Raw genomic sequence first — 19,937 nt, forward strand, 5'->3', positions numbered from 1 at the left:
AAGAAACTTTCCTGATCCTCCTTCTCAAAAAAAAGAAGGCTCCGCTTTCCTTTTTACTAATGATTGTGCTTCCACAAGCTGGCAAAAAATTGTTTGCGATCACTGTTAATTTCTATAACGGATAGAATCGCTTTTGGAGAAACAGAAGTGCAATATTGAGATACTGATAGGAAACTGAAATGTTTTTCCAGGCTTTGATTTTCTTGGGATTTCTGTTCAACTACTATGCTGATCCTTCTTAAAAATTTTGTCAGCTAACACTCCTGTTTATTCGATATAGCAGAAAATTGTTGGTTAATAATTGGACGATGGGGAAAAGCTTACAGTTGATAAAATGGAGCTCCTGGTACAATTATTTTACTCCATCTTGGGTGCCTAAAAAGAAACGTTTCTTGCCAGAAAAACCGAAACTCTTTCCGTTCTTTAGTTCTCTATAAAAATTCATGTTGCGCAGCCTAACGACAAGATACCGCACCCGACTTGTACATTGCTTCCCTGTCTCACTACCATATAGTTCAAGAAATTGGTTTTCTTTTATGTAAGGAAAACGTTTAATCGTTGTAAAAAAAGGAAATAAAAATAGCACAGTTAAACTAACTAAGAACGGAAAGACTGATCGACAGCTTTTTTGATTTGCTCATAGGTGATCCACATACAAATATTCCATGAAACGAGACGACTGAAAGCTGGCACAAATCTAAAAACAAATACTGTATTAAGAAAAAATCTACTTATGTAACCGCCTGTGTCGGCAACGTCCAGTCGATCTCAATAATCGTGCGACTATACACTGGGAAACTGAACCCTGATGCCAAGCGAATATTTCTCATTATGCTGTCAGGTTTACTTAAAAAGGGATAAAGCTAGTTTTTCCTATGTTACCCTTAAAATTTGACACTTTCACCTTTTTGGGAGGAGAGGAGATGGGTAAAAGGACTTCAAATCTTGCGCAGGAGGAAAGGGCAAAATATTTTCCTTGTCGACTCAAATGAATAGGCCTATGCTACCATTTTTATACTCCTGTTGTCCGACAGGCTCTACTGCGAGTCATAATGTAAAGATACAATATGAGAAAACATATCCCAGATACATTTGAATTCCAAAACTATTTGATGAAACCATAAGTATCTACAATTCCTGATCATTGAACTCCCATAAAATAAACAACTGATAAAAATGAAAAAGAATATGCATTTTTAGTTTTGACTGCAACGTACCAAGTGTCTAGCGGTAAATGATCATGTTTTTTTACCAGAATTATCTTTACGTCTTAATACAATAAAATTGTTTATTTTAGTGTGAGTTAAATTTTGGCATCAAAAGTATGAGCTAACAGCTAAGTCAATTTGGACTACTGAAAGTGATTTAATTCAATGCCTAAAATTTTTCTCATCATTTGGGGTGGTAGTTCTTTGCTTTTGTTTTGTAAAATTTATTTCTGAGTGTGCAAATAGAACAGTCATCTCCAAAACTAAAAGATATAGAGGTTGAATCAATCCGTTTGGCCTCTGGATATTGGCTATATATTGATGGTGACATAGCAAAAGCGCAGAATTTCAACGTTTGAACTGAACGTATGCCTTATCCTTCATTTTATCGCTGGCTTATACTATATCAAAAAGGTTTAGCTTAAAAATTAAACTCGACACACAGTAGTGTTACACATAAGACCATTAAAAAGTAAAGATTATTGAAAAAGTAGAGTTTAACTGATATATTAAGAGTTGTAGAAATTTTGGAACCGAAAAGATAAAATCAAGATTAGTTTCAATTACACAGGACAATTATTTGATAATTTAAAAGGACCGTCCAATTTAAAATTCAAAGTTAAGAATTATCGAAAATGTCCTATTCTAACTAGAGGATTAACCACTAACATGCAGTAAATTTACACTGATTGGGAAGGTGCGAATACAATAAAGCAGAAAAGGCAGAAAACAATAAAGCAGAAAATTGTCACAAAATCATAATTGGAATTCCGATTCTTAAAGACATTTCAGGATGCAGAACAAGTTTATACTGGAAAGTCGGGAGGGAGCGTTTGAAAACAATGTCCCACGTAATACCTCAAATACCCATCTGGTCTATGTGATTAGGCATAAATTGACAAATAATGAATAAGAAGTACTAATGCATGGTTGACGCATTGCTCCTTACCAAGTAAATTATTTGAAAAAAATTACGTTTTCTAAAAAGTTAAAGAGGCTGAGTCACAAGCTCGAACCGTAAAACGTACAGGGATTAGGAGGTATAGCTGGGGCTGCCGCCCCCCAAACCCCCGCTTTCGCAGCCTTTAAATAAAAAACAACAAGTTTTTTAAACTGAAAGTAAGGAGCGACATTAAAACTTAAAACGAACTGAAATTATTCCGTATATGAAAGGGGCTGTGCCCTCCTCAACGCCTCGCTCTTTACGCTAAAGTTTGACTTTCTCACAACTCTTTTTTTAAACAATAAAAACTTTAGCGTAAAGAGCGAGGCGTTGAGGAGGGCACAGCCCCTTTCATGTACGGAATAATTTCTGTTCGTTTTAAGTTTTAATGTCGCTCCTTACTTTCAGCTTGAAAAACTTAGTTTTTTTTATTTAAAGGCTGCCAAAGTGGGAGGTTTTGGGGGCGGCAGCCCCCCAACTGTACCTCCTAATCCCTGTACGTTTTAAGGTTCGAACTTGTGACTCAGCCTCTTTAACTCTTTAGAAAATGTAGTTTTTTTCAAATAATTTCTGCACATTTTTGTACAGTTTATTACTTATTATTGCTTGACTAACTGTTAGCTGATCGTTTCAGGAGTTAAAGTTGGGGGCTGCCACCCCCCAAACCCCCCGCTCTTTACGATTCTTGTGTTAAGGCTTTTAATTCCTGAATACTCAAATCAAATGCACAGTAAGATTTTCTTTTTTCAACTTGTTTTCGAGCATGCGGGTATACGGCATGTTATCAAAGCAGTGGAGACTTACCTGTAACCTGAAGGCCGACTGTGGTTTTCTTCTGGAGACGCCTGTTGAGCCGAAGGATTTAATAGATTGGATTTAAAAAAGAAACTGAGTTTCTTTTTTAAACTTTAAATTCAATATATAAAAAATTCCCTCTGTCCCAGGCCCCAGGAAGGCTTATCCTCTAAATTTCAGCCCGATCGGACAACGTTCAAGGGGGGCTGTGGTGGGAAAAATTAACATGGGCTCTTATAGGAAAACGAGGTTTTTCGTAAATGTAAATTCGGGGGAAAATTTTTTCGGTCTGAAAATATCAAAAGGCCCTAACAGGTCGAATTCCGGTTCGAATGAGTCCTCATTCACCCGGATCCGTTGCCAACTGTGACCTGTAGGCGTGGCTAAGAAAAAAAAAAGAGAAATGAACATTAAGTGGCTATATCTGGTTTTTGGAAAACAGAGAAGGAGTGATCGGATTGAGCTGAAATTTCTAGGATAAGCTCCCGGGCCCCAGGAAAGCTTAACCTTCAAATTTCGGACAACGATCGGACAACGTTAAAGGGGGGATGTGGTGGGAGGGTCGAAACTTCCGGCCCAGTTTACCCCATGAAGATAAAGTCGGAGGAAGATGAAATTTTGCACGTTTCTTAGTTTGAGCTTGGGCTAGCAAATGCGATCACCGCCGTCTCTCTGCGACCTCTAGGACCGGAAATCACTTAACATTGTGGTGGGTCGCCTCTTTAGAGAGGCACAAGTGTGCCTCCTTGATATTTTATTTGTACTATAAAGCGTGATTCTACTTCTAAATTTTACCTAGCAGAGCGTAAAAAGTCCTTACTAACATTTTTCTTTGATCAGCATTTGTTTCCATGCATGAACAATAATATCAGCGGAAAAAAACGTGAAATTATTTTTCAGTTTTATAATAGTTGTTTGCAAACCTTACCCTTTATAAAACGCACTTGGTCCTTCTTTCACAGCTGTTTTTATAGCGCAATCTACAGCATTTTTGTACTTTCCTGACGGAGAATTCATAAATCTCGTCTTGACTACGTCAACAGGTGACGCGACGACGGTAGCACTGAAACCAGCCATAACAGCAGCAGAAAAATGACATGGTATACCGTCCTCAAAGATTCGATTTCGTAGGATCATATCCTTGAAAACATCGTAGCATACAATCTCTGCAACACTGACGATCGAATTACGAATGACGTTTGGGAAAGTTCCTAGAGGAATGGATTATTTATTAAGTGATCAATAGCTGAAATTCAACTGAATTACCTTTTGTGGACCTAAACTAACATTATGAATTATCCTTTGATTATGAGAAGAATCTTGTATTTCCATATTACTAATATTTTCCTCTATCTTCTAATGAAGCTAAATAGAAGCTAAGAAGCTAAGTTCCATATCATCCGTAAAACTAACGTTGATTAAGCATGAATAAATTTTATTTAGCGATTAAACTAAACAAGCTACTACACTTTTAAACACTGAACTACACTTTACAAGAATTGTCAATTAAATTGGTTGGACTTTGTACGTAAATTAACTTATTAATATACTTGGAGCATATAATAGGCCTGTTTTTATGTCAAATAATTAAAATCTTACTACTATGAAAGGGAGTTTAAAATTAGCAGAACTAAGACATTTCCGAACGTATTTTTCATCCAAATTTAAATTTAAGTCCAATTAAAAACTTTTATCGTCCGAATTTAAGAGATAAAAATTTAAATTCTATTTCCTTAATTTTGCCAAATAAATTTTTCAGTATTTTGTATTTATGACAAGGCCAATACATTTTTGACATTATATTCATTGTTCTCTGGGCATTGACTCTCCCTGGAAAACTGAAAAAAACTCAGACCACTAGGATATGTTTTGGATTCCCCTAGAACGAGTAAAAATTGTCTGTAAGCTCAAACTCTTTTCTCAGACAAGCAAGTAACCTAACAACAAAGAACGAATGGTATTTTATATTAAAGCATAAAACAAGGGAGTCTTACCTCTCCAGAGTCCTCGAACTCCTTCAGTTTTGGCTATATTTCTATAAGCACCGATTGTTGATGAATATTTAGAGCTCCCAGTTCGAGCTGCGGCTTGAAAACGGACCTTTACAACCTCCGTTGGTTGGGCAACTAATACGGCTAATGCACCAGTGGTAATACCAGCGCATACTCTTATAGGTATACTAGCCCCATCTGATGACCTGACATCACCTAAAACAGATTTCTGAATTTTATATTTGACAATTAGCACCTTTAATATGCTTGATTAATATACTCGAGGGGGTATCTTTGAAGGTATGGTAATCTATATATTTCCTATCTACAAAATATAAAATATATATACTACATCTATATATACTACAAGATATAGTGTTTTTCAGAAAGAAGTCAAATTTTCGAGCTGTAAATTTCGGATAATCAAGTGTAATCGTCACTGAGTAGTCAAATTCCATGATTTCATTGGTTAGACATAGCTATTATCCTAAGTCAAGCTAACCCAGCTATATATGGGGATTTTCAAAATATTATAATTTCCAAAACAATGTTTCGTCCTTAAAAAAAAGTAATATACATAACTCGTCCGATCCATTTTTGAACAGCCCCTTGGCTCTCAAAATGCTTTGATGTTTTTTTTTTTTATCTCCCTAAGTGCGTTATTCCTCCTTTTCTCGCTTCCAAAAATAGATATAAAATTTTTTTATCGTTTTTTGAAGGCCTAAGTAACTTTTTGCTGGAGCAATCAGTCTTTATTAAGTCCTCACCCGATAACCTACTGCCGCCAGTTCGATACAATTACCCATAGAAAAAAGGAAAAAGAATAGGGGGGGCATCAATGCTACCCATGCAAAAATGTGACTTTCCTTGTTGCTCGAGGTGGGAGTCTGTAAATACTTAAGTTGAGAGGTTTTATACAATGGTAATTTCAATGCTGTATTTTATTGCTTCGTTTGGATGTCATTTGAGAGTTTCATGCTCTTTCAAGATCCAAATATTTCTTCTTTTAATAACAAATTACTGTTCAGATGAATCATTAATCCCAATACTATATGATAATTTTTTTTTTAATCTGTCTTTAAATCTTGGCTAATATGGGTCAGGGTTCTCTCTTTTCTAGGTTTCATCTATGGCTGTAACCAAGAAGCAAAGAAATTGGAGTGATTTTTTTTTTTTTTTTGCTCAATTTAAAATTGCTTTCATCTTTAATCCTTTTTAATTAGCGCATCCAAACTAGGCTAGTGCAGTGTATTTATTTAGAATTTGAAATTTCTCAAGTAGCTCTTGGAGGTTTCTTAGAATATAAGACAATACTAATAAGAAAAAAAATGTAAGACTGTAAAAAGGGTCAGATAAAATTACCTTGAAACCTAGATTGATAGATGGCCTTAGTAGTGTCATAGCAGCCAATTCGAATTGACGCAAATGCTGCTTGACGTTGAAGTCCCGCTGTTAAACCATTGTATAAACTCCTTGAAGAAGAAAAGTGATTTGTTTAGTTTTGGGTTAAAAAAAAATACGATAAATCTTGGTTTTCAAAGAGTTTGATGAATTCCCGTCAGCTTTTTTACTTCGAATTCTCACTTAGGTGTGACTATACCTTCAAACTTGTATGGTATATTTTAACCTTGCAACTGTTAAAAAATTATGACTACAATTTTTCAATAAATATTAATTTATGTTATATGCAAGATGTGAAAAGGATGAACAGCTTTAATTGCAGAAAAACAAAATCGTGGCTCTTGCAGAAAAAAAAATCGAAAAATGGTGGCTCAATAACGAAAAATTCGGTGGGGCTTGGAGATCACTTAATCTTTCATACCCGATGCAAAAATTGAAGCAAAAAAGGTTCTTCAGGTATTTCTCACTTACTTACTAGCTCTTTAGTCGTTACTTGCTTGCCATTTGCTATTTAGTCATACAATTCTCATTTACTATTCATTTAGCTTTGTTTGCTTTACACCGGGTAGTTTTTTTATGTTACACAGGGTGTTGCTGCTGATTACTTATTGGCGTGTTTAGGTGTGTGCAAAAGCTACATACGTATCATACTAAGAGCTGGACTCTTGAAAGACGTTTAAATAAAATCAAGCAGTTACGGCCATCAAGCCATGACTAATTGTAGAAAAAGCCAAGATGGTCCGGGTAAGAAGGAAATCTGGCATAGTCTCTTTTAAGGATTGTATAAAAATGATGTCATTTCACTTGTTGATAGATAAGTCTATCATCCATCCGTCCAGATTTCATTCCTAGGGCAAAAATAAGGTAGATAATCATAGAACTAAGGGATGAAAGATCGGATTGATTTTGGGTTGACCCGTGACAGACAATGTCCACCCTACTTGTATGCAAAATGGGAAACTGAATATGCTTGTACTACTCACAGGTGAACAAGTGAACTAAGCCTAATAGACTTGGCCGCTTGCAGTCTCAAGTGGAATACCGTGTCATAGGATTAACACATGACCAACAAGTCCCCCTGGACTCGCTGTTGCCACAACTGAATCGTAAGAGAAGCGGAAACTTTTCTTGTTTACAAATAAGCCAAATCAAAATTTATAGCACCCAGTTTATCTGCTGCTGATCGTCGAGTTATGCAATAATCAATAGGATGATACACCCATTATTTTTAGTCAGGCTATTGAACAAAATATAAGCTAGTGAGAATATGTAAAAATTCAGTAACAAAAGTGACATTTTATAACATTTTTATATAAAATCATCGATTCTATTTATGTGTCAATTATCACCGAAAGGGATAAATATAGCAATAATTGGTCTCTTTAAAAAGATGGTTTTGTAGGTATGTCAATTAACTAACAATTTGAAATTTTAATCTTCAATAATGTTAATAACATTCATATTAACACATAGCTTAGATTTATGGCAGTGTTCGCCTTTTGCTAAAGCAGTCAGAAAAGTTCTAGAGCTCCTTTTCTAGAGTTACTTTTCGCTCATTTTCTGCTGATTTTTCACACACGTTCCTAATTTTAAAACTTGGCAACCGCTAAGCGTAAAATAACTCAACTGCACATGGAGGCATTTTTCATTATAAATTGAGTTCCGCGGTTTTCCTAAGTTCTTAACACGTATGCAGTTGTGTTATTTACCACTTTACTAATTTAAAGAATCGTGTAATTTTTAGTGTCCTTGGTAGACAGAGTGACTTTCTGTGTTTCGTTAAAAACCTTTGGATGTTTATAGTTTTTCTTTTCTTTTCTTTTTTTTCCCCAATTGGATTTGAATCTCAACAGGTGATCTCAATTTACTGTTCAATATTTTCAATTTTGTCAGTTTAGTTGTTAATAGTTTATATAATTGTGGACCTATTTGAAAAATGTCTAGCACGTTTGAGCCTTTGGAACTATTCTCAGTCCCATCGATCACTAAGGGTTGTCTAAGCCTGATTAACCCCAGTGGCCACACAAAAGTCTTAGGCTTTTTTTCCCCAGGCTGTACTCATTTAGCTTCATAGCCAAGGTTTTTCTTCAACACTTTGAATTTTAGACATTTTGTTACGGACACACAGGCAATAATAATATTATTACTAATGTTGATGCAATAGTCCTGTGTTTTGAATATGGAAAGTTAATATAGAAAGTATCTTACTTAGGACCTTCTTCTCTTGCAATAGTCATAATAGTTCCTACTGTTCCCCTATATCGTGGTCCGGGTCCTCGAGGAGTTACCGTAATTGTTTTTCGGGGAGCAAGTCCAGCAGACATCACAGGTACATTATAGGGAGCGTGGATTACTTTTGAACGACTTGCAGCATTTTCACCTTGAACCTAAAAGAATAAAACATTAAAGTAGACACAGGAGTATGGTCTGCTGATTTTACTCCCTCCTACAAGAACTTTCTTGCGCCTTAACATAAGACGGGACTTGCGTCTTGGCCGGATGATTCAGGAATGAAGAAAACTAATTTTCAAAACTGGGAATCTCAGTTTAGTTTTATTTGTCATGTAGATCATCCATTTTCCAATAGCCAATTCATTTTAAACTAAATGATACTCGTAACAAAAAACAGTCTATTTCATAATGTTTATTTGACTTCTGTTCAGCTTTTTACCACTGCAAGTTTCTTTACAATACATTTATTATGGGATGGAATTTTTACTTGCCATACTAGACATATGCTGATATATTGTAGTTTAGTACCAAGAAAATATGTTGATACTGTGTAGGCTAGTACCTAGAAGAGCATATCATCCTGCAATTTGGTGCTTTTACTATACAATTGTTTTTATTGGCAGTTTTTCATTTCTTGACCATTCTTTCTACTCTTATGTCTCTACTCTTCTGCTCTTACGTTTTTAATGTGCAGTTTTCTATTCTTTTTGTTTTTGCCCGTTGAAAATAATTCCAGATATGCATTTGAATTTGAAATAATTCCAAATACGCATCAGGATCCGGTCACATCGGCTTAGTATTGTCTGGTCCTTTTCTTTGTCTTTATTATTATTAAGTTGTTCCATCAATTTTATCCCGTTCTTTTTTTAATGGTAGCCTACGGTAATGCAGCCCAAAAAAATTATTTCCAGGGAGTGGGTCATTGACCTGGGCCGTGCAAACGATAGAGGGCTGACATTAGGATACTGAGATACGACAAAGATACCGAAAGAACGTTAGCCACTGAGGTTATGACAAACTATGAAACCCATGTTCAGCCATTTTCTTTTATCAGTTTTGCTTGTTTTACCACAGCTATGAAGAAACAAAAAGGGGTAGCTTCACAAACTATCAATCTACAAAGTAATTATGAAGTAATTAATCTATGAAGTAATTATAAAGAAACCAAAGGAAAAAGAGCAGAATAAGGAAAAACATGGAAAGAATGTGTGTTGCCCCATTGTTGGTTGCCTGCCAATAGATTTTGACCCTTGACAAGGAAAATATAAGTTCTAATTTGTCTCTGAGTGATCCGTTTTCAGTTTTTCATAAATATTTATTCTATATGATTTGGTTGGAGTTAATAAAAAAAAAAAAAATTCTTCATAGTAATGAATGGTTACTAATAATGATCCTTGTTAATAACGAAAGTGTAAGAGCGTAACTAATGATAACATTCAATAAAAGAATCAGCTTTTATGGTGATCCTAAATATGTATTTGTTATTAATAATTAAGAAAGTTCGTTTAATTATAGAAAACACAAGGAAAATAATTTAATAAGGGGCAATCTCGGTAAAGATATGCCGTCTACTTTTGCTTGCATTGCATGAGTACCCATGAGCTGATACATGAAGCCACTATAATCAGAAATGCTTCCCCTGAGGAATGCTGGGAGTTTTTGTATTTTCCCCCTGAACGGATACGTTTTTTGTGTGTTTTATTAACATTTATTTTTTCCAGGAGTGATGGTATTTATCTAGTTGTCACTTTGAACAATATTTATTTTTTTACACTTCTGAAGCATAAAGGTGTCAAATATACTGGCGTTTGGTATTCCAAATATATTGAATTAAAAATTTTTATTTGTTTTCATAATTTTAGTTTTAATCTTTTACTTTGAACAAACTACTTTGATAATACGTTACTTTTTATAAGCAATTGGGTGAAAAGACATTAAATATTTTGGTGTTTGATAGCCAAGTTCAAAACTGTCAATATTGTTATAAAATATCCGTTCAACGCTTCGGCATTGCTATGCAGAACTGATTGCTGGGAGTTTATATCTTAGTTTTTGTAAGTAGGCAATTGTTTTGTGTATTTTTTGCAACTAATTACTTTTTTTCATTTTTATATATTTTTACTTTAACTGAAATATTTTTCCCATTGCCTTATAGAAAAATGTTTGTCTCTAAGCTTCATTAAATAAATAAAAAACAGGTTTTTTTCAACTGAAAGTAAGGAGCAACATTAAAACTCAAACGAACAGAAACGATTACGTATATTAGGTGGGTTGTCCCCCTCCTCAACACCTCGCTCTTCACGCTACAGTTTTTCGGCCCTTTAAAAAAAAGTTACTTATCGTTCTAATCCTACGACCCTTGTGTTTCAGGAGTTGTTTTTAAAGAAGTGGGACAAAATTTAAACTTTAGCGTAAAGAGCGAGGTGTTGAGGAGGAGGCAACTTCTCTCACAGACGTAATAAAATCTGTTCGTTTTAAGTTTTAATGCTGCTCCTTACTTTCAGGCGAAAAAACTTATTTAATTTCTGATCGTTTAATAAATAAGGGTCAGGATACCTGGCTCCTCCACGGAAAAATCCCCCTTCCCACAGAAATATTCTCTGGGAAATTCAACCCTTGCAAAAATTTACCCCGGACAATTACCCTTAACATCACCACGGCTAGAATTGAATCGGTAAAGAAAAAGCAAGACAACGAAATTTCGTATAGGGATTCTGGCAAATTCACCCAGTGTAAATATTCCCCTGAAAATTTCACCCCCTGGGAACCCCTCTCCATATAAAATTCTCCCGGTGCAAAATCCTTCCAGCAGAAAATTCGTCCTCCGCTCCCTACTCACAAAATTTATGCATACTTCCCAATAACAAATGAAGTAATGGGTAAATTTTACAACGTAAAAACCTTTCCCAAGGGGCTGTAGGAGGTCATTTTATCTCTAAAGATATAGCCATTGGGCCTTTCAACTATGCTGAAGAAAAGTTATCTCAAAACTTTGATCGGACGATTTTGGGAAAAACGTAGCGTGGGAGGGGGCCTAGTTGCCCTCCTATTTTTTGGTCACTTAAAAAAGGGTAATAGAACTTTTCATTTCCGTTAGAATTAGCCCTCTCTCGACGTTTTAGGTCCACTGAATTGATGCGATCACCCATTGAAAAAAAAACAACAAAAAAGCAAAGAAACAAATAAACACGCATCCGTGATCTTTCTTCTGGCAAAAAAAATGCAAAATTCCACATTTTGAGCTTAAAACCCTTACAGCAGGGTTCTCTGATAAGCTGAATCCGATAGTGTGATTTTCCTTAGAATTCTATGACTTCTAGGGGGCCTTTCTCCCTTTTTTCGAAAATCAAGACAAATTTTCTCAGGCTCGTAGCTTTGGATGAGTAAAACTAAACTTAATGAAACTTGTATATTTGGAATCGGCATAACACGCCAATTCTTTTGTTACATCTATTGGTATAAAAATCCGTTTTTTAGAGTTTCGGTTACTATTGAGCCGGGTCGCTCCTTACTTACAGATCGTTTCCACGAACTGTTTGATTACCTCTCAAACTCCAAACAGAGATCATTGAAATTTTGATCGCTTATTCTGCTTTACCAAAAGTACTGTATTCATAAAACTTTACAGTTTCATGAAATATAATTAAACAAATAAAAAAGGTTTTTCAACTCAAGTAAGGAACAAGTTTAAAACTTGAAAAAAAACTTCTTTTCAATGCCTTGCTCGTTAAATAAAACTTTCTTAGTGCTTTGAAAAATCTTATTTTTCCAATTGCAAAATTTCTTTAAAAATTTGAAAAAGCCAAACTTCACAGTAAAGAATAAGGAGATGAGGAGGAACCAGCCCCCTTCATATAAAGAGTGATATGGTCATATAGGTTTCACATTTGTTCCTTGCTTTCTCATGAAGAGTTCTCTTTTTTTATTCAATTTTTGATTGTTCTCCAAATCATACCCAGGCCTAATCAGGATATGATTTGAGGTACTGGTCCCTTAAATCCCTGGTTAATTTTTTTTAATGTGCAAATCAATAATTGTACGTTGATTAATACCGCAATACGTTTAAATTTGCAATATTAATTTTTGGATAAAATTTGAATGTACTTAAAAAATTAGCGATAAATAGTAATTCTGGTAAAAATTCCTTGTTAATATTATTACTAAAGAATTTTGGTTGGATGAAAAAGGAGTATTATTGTTTGCATGGATTGAAATTCTACGAGACCTTTGATCTTCTACATAACTGAATCCATCACAACCTCTACAACAGGATTTTTATCGATAAATACATTACATACATTTGTTAGAACACATTAAAGTACTTCATATAAATAGAAAAGAAAATAACACCATTTAAAATTGCTGAAAACCAAGTTCCTAGCAGTATTTGCCATCCAAAAGAAATTTCCTGGCGGGGCTGATGATGACCTGCCTTGCATTTTCCACCTTTGTGCTGGTAGACATGGGAATGTAACATTTTATCTGAACAGAGAAACAATTTAATTAATTAATACTCCCCCTACTTCTTTCAACATTTATCTGAAGCCTCATGAAGAGTAAGCAGTTCATTAAAATATACTTTTATGTCCATTAAAATATACTTTTTTTAAGAATCTATCCTACTCCCACCTAAAGAATGAGTCACCCCCTCATTATAGTTGATATGCAATTACAGATGACCAAAACGTAGCATATTTTCATTACAAATAAAGTGAATCAGCTGGTTGAATCCAGTACTGCCACCGTATGGCATTACTTCTTTTGCAACTGGGAAGCCTAAAATATATATTATTGATAGTTTAAATCAATTAGCTTCTCAGAATTCTAAATTGATTGCAAAATTGTCCTCGTCAGGGTAAAGTCGGAATTTGATGTCTTAAAATACAAAAAAAACAAGACTTTCCCCTGGCCATGTCTGTATGGTCACTTAAAAAAGAGCTTTAAATTCACGTTTGAATAAGCTCCCCCCCAATTTTCTTGGACCTTCGGTATAAAACAATCACCCCTGTGATAAAAAAAAAATAAACATGCATCGACGATGTTTCTTCTGAAAAAAAAAAATGTGAAATTACCCATTTTGAAAGCCGGTACTTTAAAGCTCTATGCTAGGGCTCTCTGACATGATGTATCTACTAAATGGATCTTAAACAAAATCGTTTGCTTTTTGGTGGTGTTTACCCTTTTTTTCAAAAATCGTGCACATTTTATCAGGTTTTTGGTGTTGGGTGGGTAACAAGAAATTGGAAGAATTTTATATACTTTAGAGGCAGCGTAAAAAGCCAATACTGCCGGTGTAGCAACTGTCATGAGAATTCCATTTTTAGTTTTGGTGAATTTGGCATTTTAGTTCTCGTCCAAGTCACTTACTTTTTCACAAACTATTTGATAAGATTCTCTTGTGACTTGAAATTTTTTTTGAACCTGTTCATTTTATTTAGTTGAATAGGACACTAACAAGAAAGAGGGTTAATTTGGCAACTGGATAGTAAGTTAAAAAAATTTTTCTTTCGCTATTCTATTTTTTTTAATGTCTGAATATATAAGGGATTTAAGTTCGAGGGAGGGAGAATTGTCCTGTTATGAAAGAGGTACACTTTACATGGCCGTTACAAAATCAAAACGTGGTATCTATGCAGGGAAAATCATTTTTGGCCATCTCTACTCCTTCTGTAAACTATTCTAAGGCGTAGAAAATTGCATAAAGACAAGTCTACATTTGTTATAATCTACGGAACCAAAAAATTTCTGTAATTTCGGTTTGGGTTTGATTTTCGTTTAAGATTACATACAAAATAATTTAATATTATTGGTTAAATAAATTGATCCCTTTGCCAGGAATTCTTGTCGTTTAAAATTTACTTGTATTTTGTTTCATTTTGCATGCAACTTAATTGCTCTTTTTATTTGAGTTTTTCCTAAAAGTATTTAAAAATAAACAATCCTACGAAAAAAAATTCCTGAAATATATTCCCTGTCACCCAACCATAACTGATATTTTGGCGTTTGGCCCCCCTGGAAAATTTTCAGTATAGTGAATTATAATATACAGTGTAGTCAGTTTGAAAATGTAGTTAAAAAAGAGGGCTAATCCTAGCCTCTATATAACAACCTGACGAGAGAATCCCCAATCTAGTACTACATTTTGGATAAGGAATCTTAATTTGTGTCCCTTACATGCTTACTTTGATATTACGATAAAGTATACTCTTCTTAAGGTGGTCCTAAAGTTCGAATGGCCTTGGCGCCGTGCAATGTCTTAATCCGACCCTCCTTGTAGAATGATGAGAATCCCATCTTGACAAAACCTTTTGGTTGGTTTCTTAATTGGATATTTAGTTGGAATTAGCACATGGAAGTGCTGAAATTTACAATATCATTTTGAATAATTTAGACATGTGATGGTTCTGAAAACCTACTTGTAATCGGACTTTAGCTGTATCAAAGGGAAACGTTGCAAAATCTGCAATACATCCAGCTGTGCCAGCTGTTAGTAGTTTCGCGTAGAATGGAATTTCTTCTTTTTTCATTGCAATATTTGGGGCCATGTTGATTCTATGGGTGATATTGTGATGATGTTATGGCAGTGAATCGCTTTTCAGGTCGACAAATGAAGAGGCAGTCAAGATACCGGGTGGGTTAGCCAAAAGGGTTCGCCGTCTGTGTTTGAGCAAATACTGTATTTTCTGAAATGAAAAACAAAACAACATAGAATTAGATTTAACACATAGTAAAAGATTTAATCTGCCATATTTTGCAGGTTGGTCTTTATAAATGTAAAATAATTAAATAAATTCTGGTTACTGATTTTAACTAACAGGGTGGGAGAGGAGGGGTACAGAAAATAAATTAAACATTAGAGGTGAAAATTTACCCCGGACAATTACTCTTAACCACTCTGCGCCTAAAATTGAGACAGAAAAGAGAAAGCAAGACACATAAAAAAAAATTTGTATAAGACTTCTGGCAAATTTCCTCAGCGTATAATTTCCCCTGACAAGTTCACTCCCTGGAAACTTCCCTCCCATGGAAAATCCCCCCGTGGAAAAACCCCCAGCAAAAAATGTGCCCCCTCACACACGGAAATGTGTGCCTGCATCCCAGTAACATATACTATGCACAAACAATGGGAAAACTGGGGCTGTGGGGGTCATGTTACACCCAAAGGCATAGTTATTGACCCTTTCAACTCTGATGAACAAAATGGCTATGAAACTTTTGATCGGACGATTTTGGGAATAAAAAGGGGCGGTGGACGGGTCCTAGTGGCCCTCCAAATTTTTTTGATCACTTAAAAATGGCACTGAGACTTTTAATTTCCGTTCGAATGAGCCCTCTCCGGATATTCCAGGATCACTGGTTCGATACGATCACCCCCGCGGAAAAAAAAAAAAAAAAAATGAACACGCATTCGTGACCTTTCTTCTGGCAAAACATACAGAATTCCACATTTTTCCAGATAGGAGCTTGAAACCCATACAGTAGGGTTCTCTGATGCACTGAATCTAATGGTGTGATTTTCACTGAGATCACTTCGACTTTTTGGGGCTGTTTTCCCCTTTTCCCGAAAATCAGGGAAATTTTCTCGTAACCTTTGATGGGTAAGATAAAATTAATGAAATTTATATATTTGAAATCAGCGTAAAAAGCTGATTCTTTTGATATATCTATTAGTATCAAAAATGTTTTAGAGCTTCGGTTACTATTGAGCCGGGTCGCTCCTTACACTTCGTTACCACGAACTGTTTGATAGGAGAAACAAGTAGGACTTTGCAAGTTACACTTTTTTTTACCAGATATCACACAGTTCGTGGTAACGAACTGTAAGCAAGGAGCGACCCGGCTCAATAGTAGCCGAAAGTCTAAAAAACGGAATTTTGATACCAGTAGATACATCGAAAGGATTAGATTTTAATGCTGATTTCAAATATATAAGTTTGATCAAGTTTAGTCCTACCCATTAAAAGTTACGCGCCTGACAAAATTTGCTTGATTTTCGAAAAAAGGGGGAAACACCCCCTAAAAGTTATAGAACCTTAATGAAAATCACACCATCAGATGTGATTTTCACCCTACTGTAGAGGTTTCAAGCTCCTATCTGCAACAATGTGGAATTTTGTATTTTATGCCAGAAGAAAGATCACGAAAAAAGAAGAAAGAAGAAAGATGCGTGTTTGATTTTTTGTTTTTTGTTTGTCCCCAGGGGTGATCGTATCGACCAAGTGGTCCTAGAATATCGTGGGAGGGCTCATTCGAATGGAAATTAATAGTTCTAGTGCCCTTTCTAAGTGACCATAAAAAATGGAGGGCAACTAGGCCCCCTCCCACGATAATTTTTTCCCCAAAGTCACTCGATCAAAATGTTGAGATCGGGTCATTTTGTTCAGCATGGTTGAAAATATAATAACTATGTCTTTTAGGATGACTTAATCCCCCAAAGTCCCCGAGGGGAGGGCTGAAAGTTATGAACTTTACCCAATGTTTACATATAGTATTTGGTTATTGGGAAAAATACAGACGTTTTAAGGGGGAATTTTTCTTGTAGTGGGGGGGGGTCGGGGGTTATGTAGGAGGATCTTTCAATGGAGGAAGTTTTCATGGGGGAAGGGACATTGCTTTGAAGGGGGCGCCTGATTTCCCAGCATTATTGAAAAAAACGACCAGAAATTAAATAAAAAAAAACAAGTTTTTCAACTGAAAGTAAGAAGCAACATCAAAACTTAAACAAACAGAAATTATTCCGTACATGATTGGGTTCGCCCCCTAGTCAATACCTCGCTCTTTAGGCCAAAGCTTTTTAGTACTTTCATAAGAGCTATTTATTCTAATTAACGGCCTTTGTGATTAAGAATCATTTTTAAAGAATTGGAACAAAATTCGAACTTTAGCGTAGAGCGAGGTATTGGCTAGGAAGCAAACCCCCTAATATACGTTTTAAAAATATATGAATATAGAACTTCGTTTCGTAAGTTAATTCGTAAGTTACGTATATTTATTACTAATAAAAACGTTCGTAAATAAAATTAAACAACTTTCGAGAAAGCCATTTAACCACATAAAAGTAAAATTATTAAGCAAATTTTGTTTTAATTATTCATGTATGCTGAGCGAAAATCAAAACCTGCATTAATTAAAAAATGTTCAAAAATTAAATAAAAAGTGTAAAGAGCGAGGCGTTGAGGAGAGGACAGCCCCTTTCATATACGGAATAATTTCTGTTCGTTTTAAGTTTTAATGTCGCTCCTTACTTTCATTTACAAAAACTTTTTTTTTATTTAATCAGGCTAAAGACTCCATTTATAATATATTTGGAATTACATATTTGTTAAAATTAACTTAAAACAGGGAAACGATGAAATTACCTGACAAGGAGTTGCTTCCTTCCGTACATTAAATTTTCAGTTGTTCACGGTAGAAAATTATGTTGTTGATTGTTCGCAATGTCTAGGAACTGCTTAATATATTGGTCTGCAATACTGACGTCACGATATTTTTGCCAATGAAAGCTAGATTTTTAGGCCTTTGTGATTGCGAAATTGGTGAGGCTTAGAAAGTTGGCCAGTGGTGTTGGGATATTTGCTTCATGTTGCTAAGTGCACCATTTTATAGGAAATCTAAATGGGGGAGATGAGGGAGACTTAGGAAGGAATGTAATTTACTTTTTCCCAATAAATCGTTAAACGTCAAGAAATATCTGCAAAAATTAGTTGATGAGCATGTTCCTTTGTGAATTCGGGGAAGTAGGTCAATCATTAATAAGTACAGTATGTCACAAAGATAAAGACGTTGTTACCAAGAATAGACCAATTCAAATGTTAGTGTAGCGTTGTTTCACTTTTTGTTATTCATTTCTTTTTAGCTTAGGCCTACTTCCAAACTTTACAGATTTGGATACCAAAAGTAGACTACTACTACGGTACTTGTATGATATAGCGCCGACCTAATACTCTTCACCTAAGTAGAACCTGTTTCTGAAGCTCAATCCTAATGAAATATACTAAAGTATGATAAAAATATAATACTCTAGAATCAGATTTGGGCTATATATTTGCATATTAGGGGGTGGGGGGGCTGGGTAAAGTATAGTGGGTCTGCATACCTAATGTGTTATGTACAATTGTTCTGCATACTATGAAGTAAGAATTGTTTGGCTTAAAGCATAGTATATATTAAATACGTAATCTAACCTAACCTAGGTACCTCCCTCCCCTAAACCCCAAAAACCTACAGTTTAAATATCGTATACGTAATGAAAACCACGCTATAATTTATTACTCTATAGTGGTTAGCCCGTCAAAAACGGATTTTTCGTGACTGGTTTCCTTGTAAAGGCCCATATAGTGCCCAAGTACCCCTAAACTATATACTTCCCATCTGTTCTGTCACTTCTCATTGTCTTGTCTCACGCTAAGATGAAAGAAACTTAACGAAAAAAAACGGTTCTACATTGCATCACAGGATGAACAACAAGTGGTCGGTGCCAAGGTCGGACCCAGGATTTTTTTCGGAGGGGGTTTTACTCAATGTTTTTTTTTTTTGGGGGGGGGGGTACAAAAAAACCTCAAAAACGCACACAACATTAGTTTATGTGTTAGGGGGTTCAAACCCCCTAACCCCCCCCTCTGGATAACTGATAACTGATAAGGGTTTTTTATTTAAATCAAACAAATAAATAAATCAACCACCAGAAGCAAACTAATGGTCGGTGATACGGCCTTGAAGATACACCAGAAGATACGGCCTTGGTCGGTGCTATATCATACAAGTACCACTACTACTACTACTACTAACATCTCACCGCAGCACCACGCCGAATAAGGCCAACACAGCTACGCAAGCTCATCCTCCATCCAATCTATTCAAAACCTCCCTCTTTACACCCTCCCAGGAAGTTCCAATTTCCTTCAGATCTTTATGACATTCCCCTACCCCAACTGTGGACGGCCTGCTTTCCGTTTAGCTCTACACGGTTGGCCAACAGTAAACGATAGGGCAAAAGGGGCAATTGCAAAGTAACTTGGTCCCAACAGGGGCCAAAACTATGGGTGTAGTGTATTATGAAATGAATTATCTTGGTTTGGTTCAGGTTTGGCTTAGTTTTGTATAATTTGTAAACAAAGAAAGAAAACAATTTTTTTCAAACACAAGTTAAGGGTGATAAACCCTTTTCAGTTTGACACTTCTCTATCCCCATTATAGGGAAGGTCTTGGGTATAGAGAAGGCCTAGGAAAGACCTTGGGCATAGGGAAGGCTTTAGGTATAAGAAAGGAACTGGGTATAGGAAAGGTACTGGGTAAAAGAAAGGCCTTTTCTTTTACTCTGAAAGAAAGATAAACTTTATAATTAGAAACTAGGAAAAAAGAAGAAGC

At 35.4% G+C, this 19,937-nt stretch overlaps 1 protein-coding gene across 1 annotated transcript; it reads right to left on the reverse strand.

Annotated features, from left to right (window-relative positions):
* Positions 1–538: 538 nt before the first annotated feature.
* LOC148947696 (putative mitochondrial transporter UCP3) lies at positions 539–17,975 on the reverse strand. Its single transcript, XM_089096206.1, has 7 exons — positions 17,930–17,975; positions 14,987–15,253; positions 8,547–8,725; positions 6,300–6,409; positions 4,941–5,153; positions 3,875–4,157; positions 539–697 (listed from the first exon to the last, which is right to left on the reverse strand). Exons 2-7 carry the CDS (start codon positions 15,113–15,115, stop codon positions 598–600), a joined length of 1,014 nt encoding a protein of 337 aa, XP_088952332.1. The 5' UTR covers positions 15,116–15,253; positions 17,930–17,975; the 3' UTR covers positions 539–597.
* Between the last annotated feature and the right edge of the window lie 1,962 nt (positions 17,976–19,937).

Source organism: Artemia sp. Qi Xiang Cuo, chromosome 10 (genome assembly GCF_049724085.1).
Source record: "Artemia sp. Qi Xiang Cuo chromosome 10, ASM4972408v1, whole genome shotgun sequence".
Lineage (NCBI taxonomy): Eukaryota > Metazoa > Arthropoda > Branchiopoda > Anostraca > Artemiidae > Artemia > Artemia sp. Qi Xiang Cuo.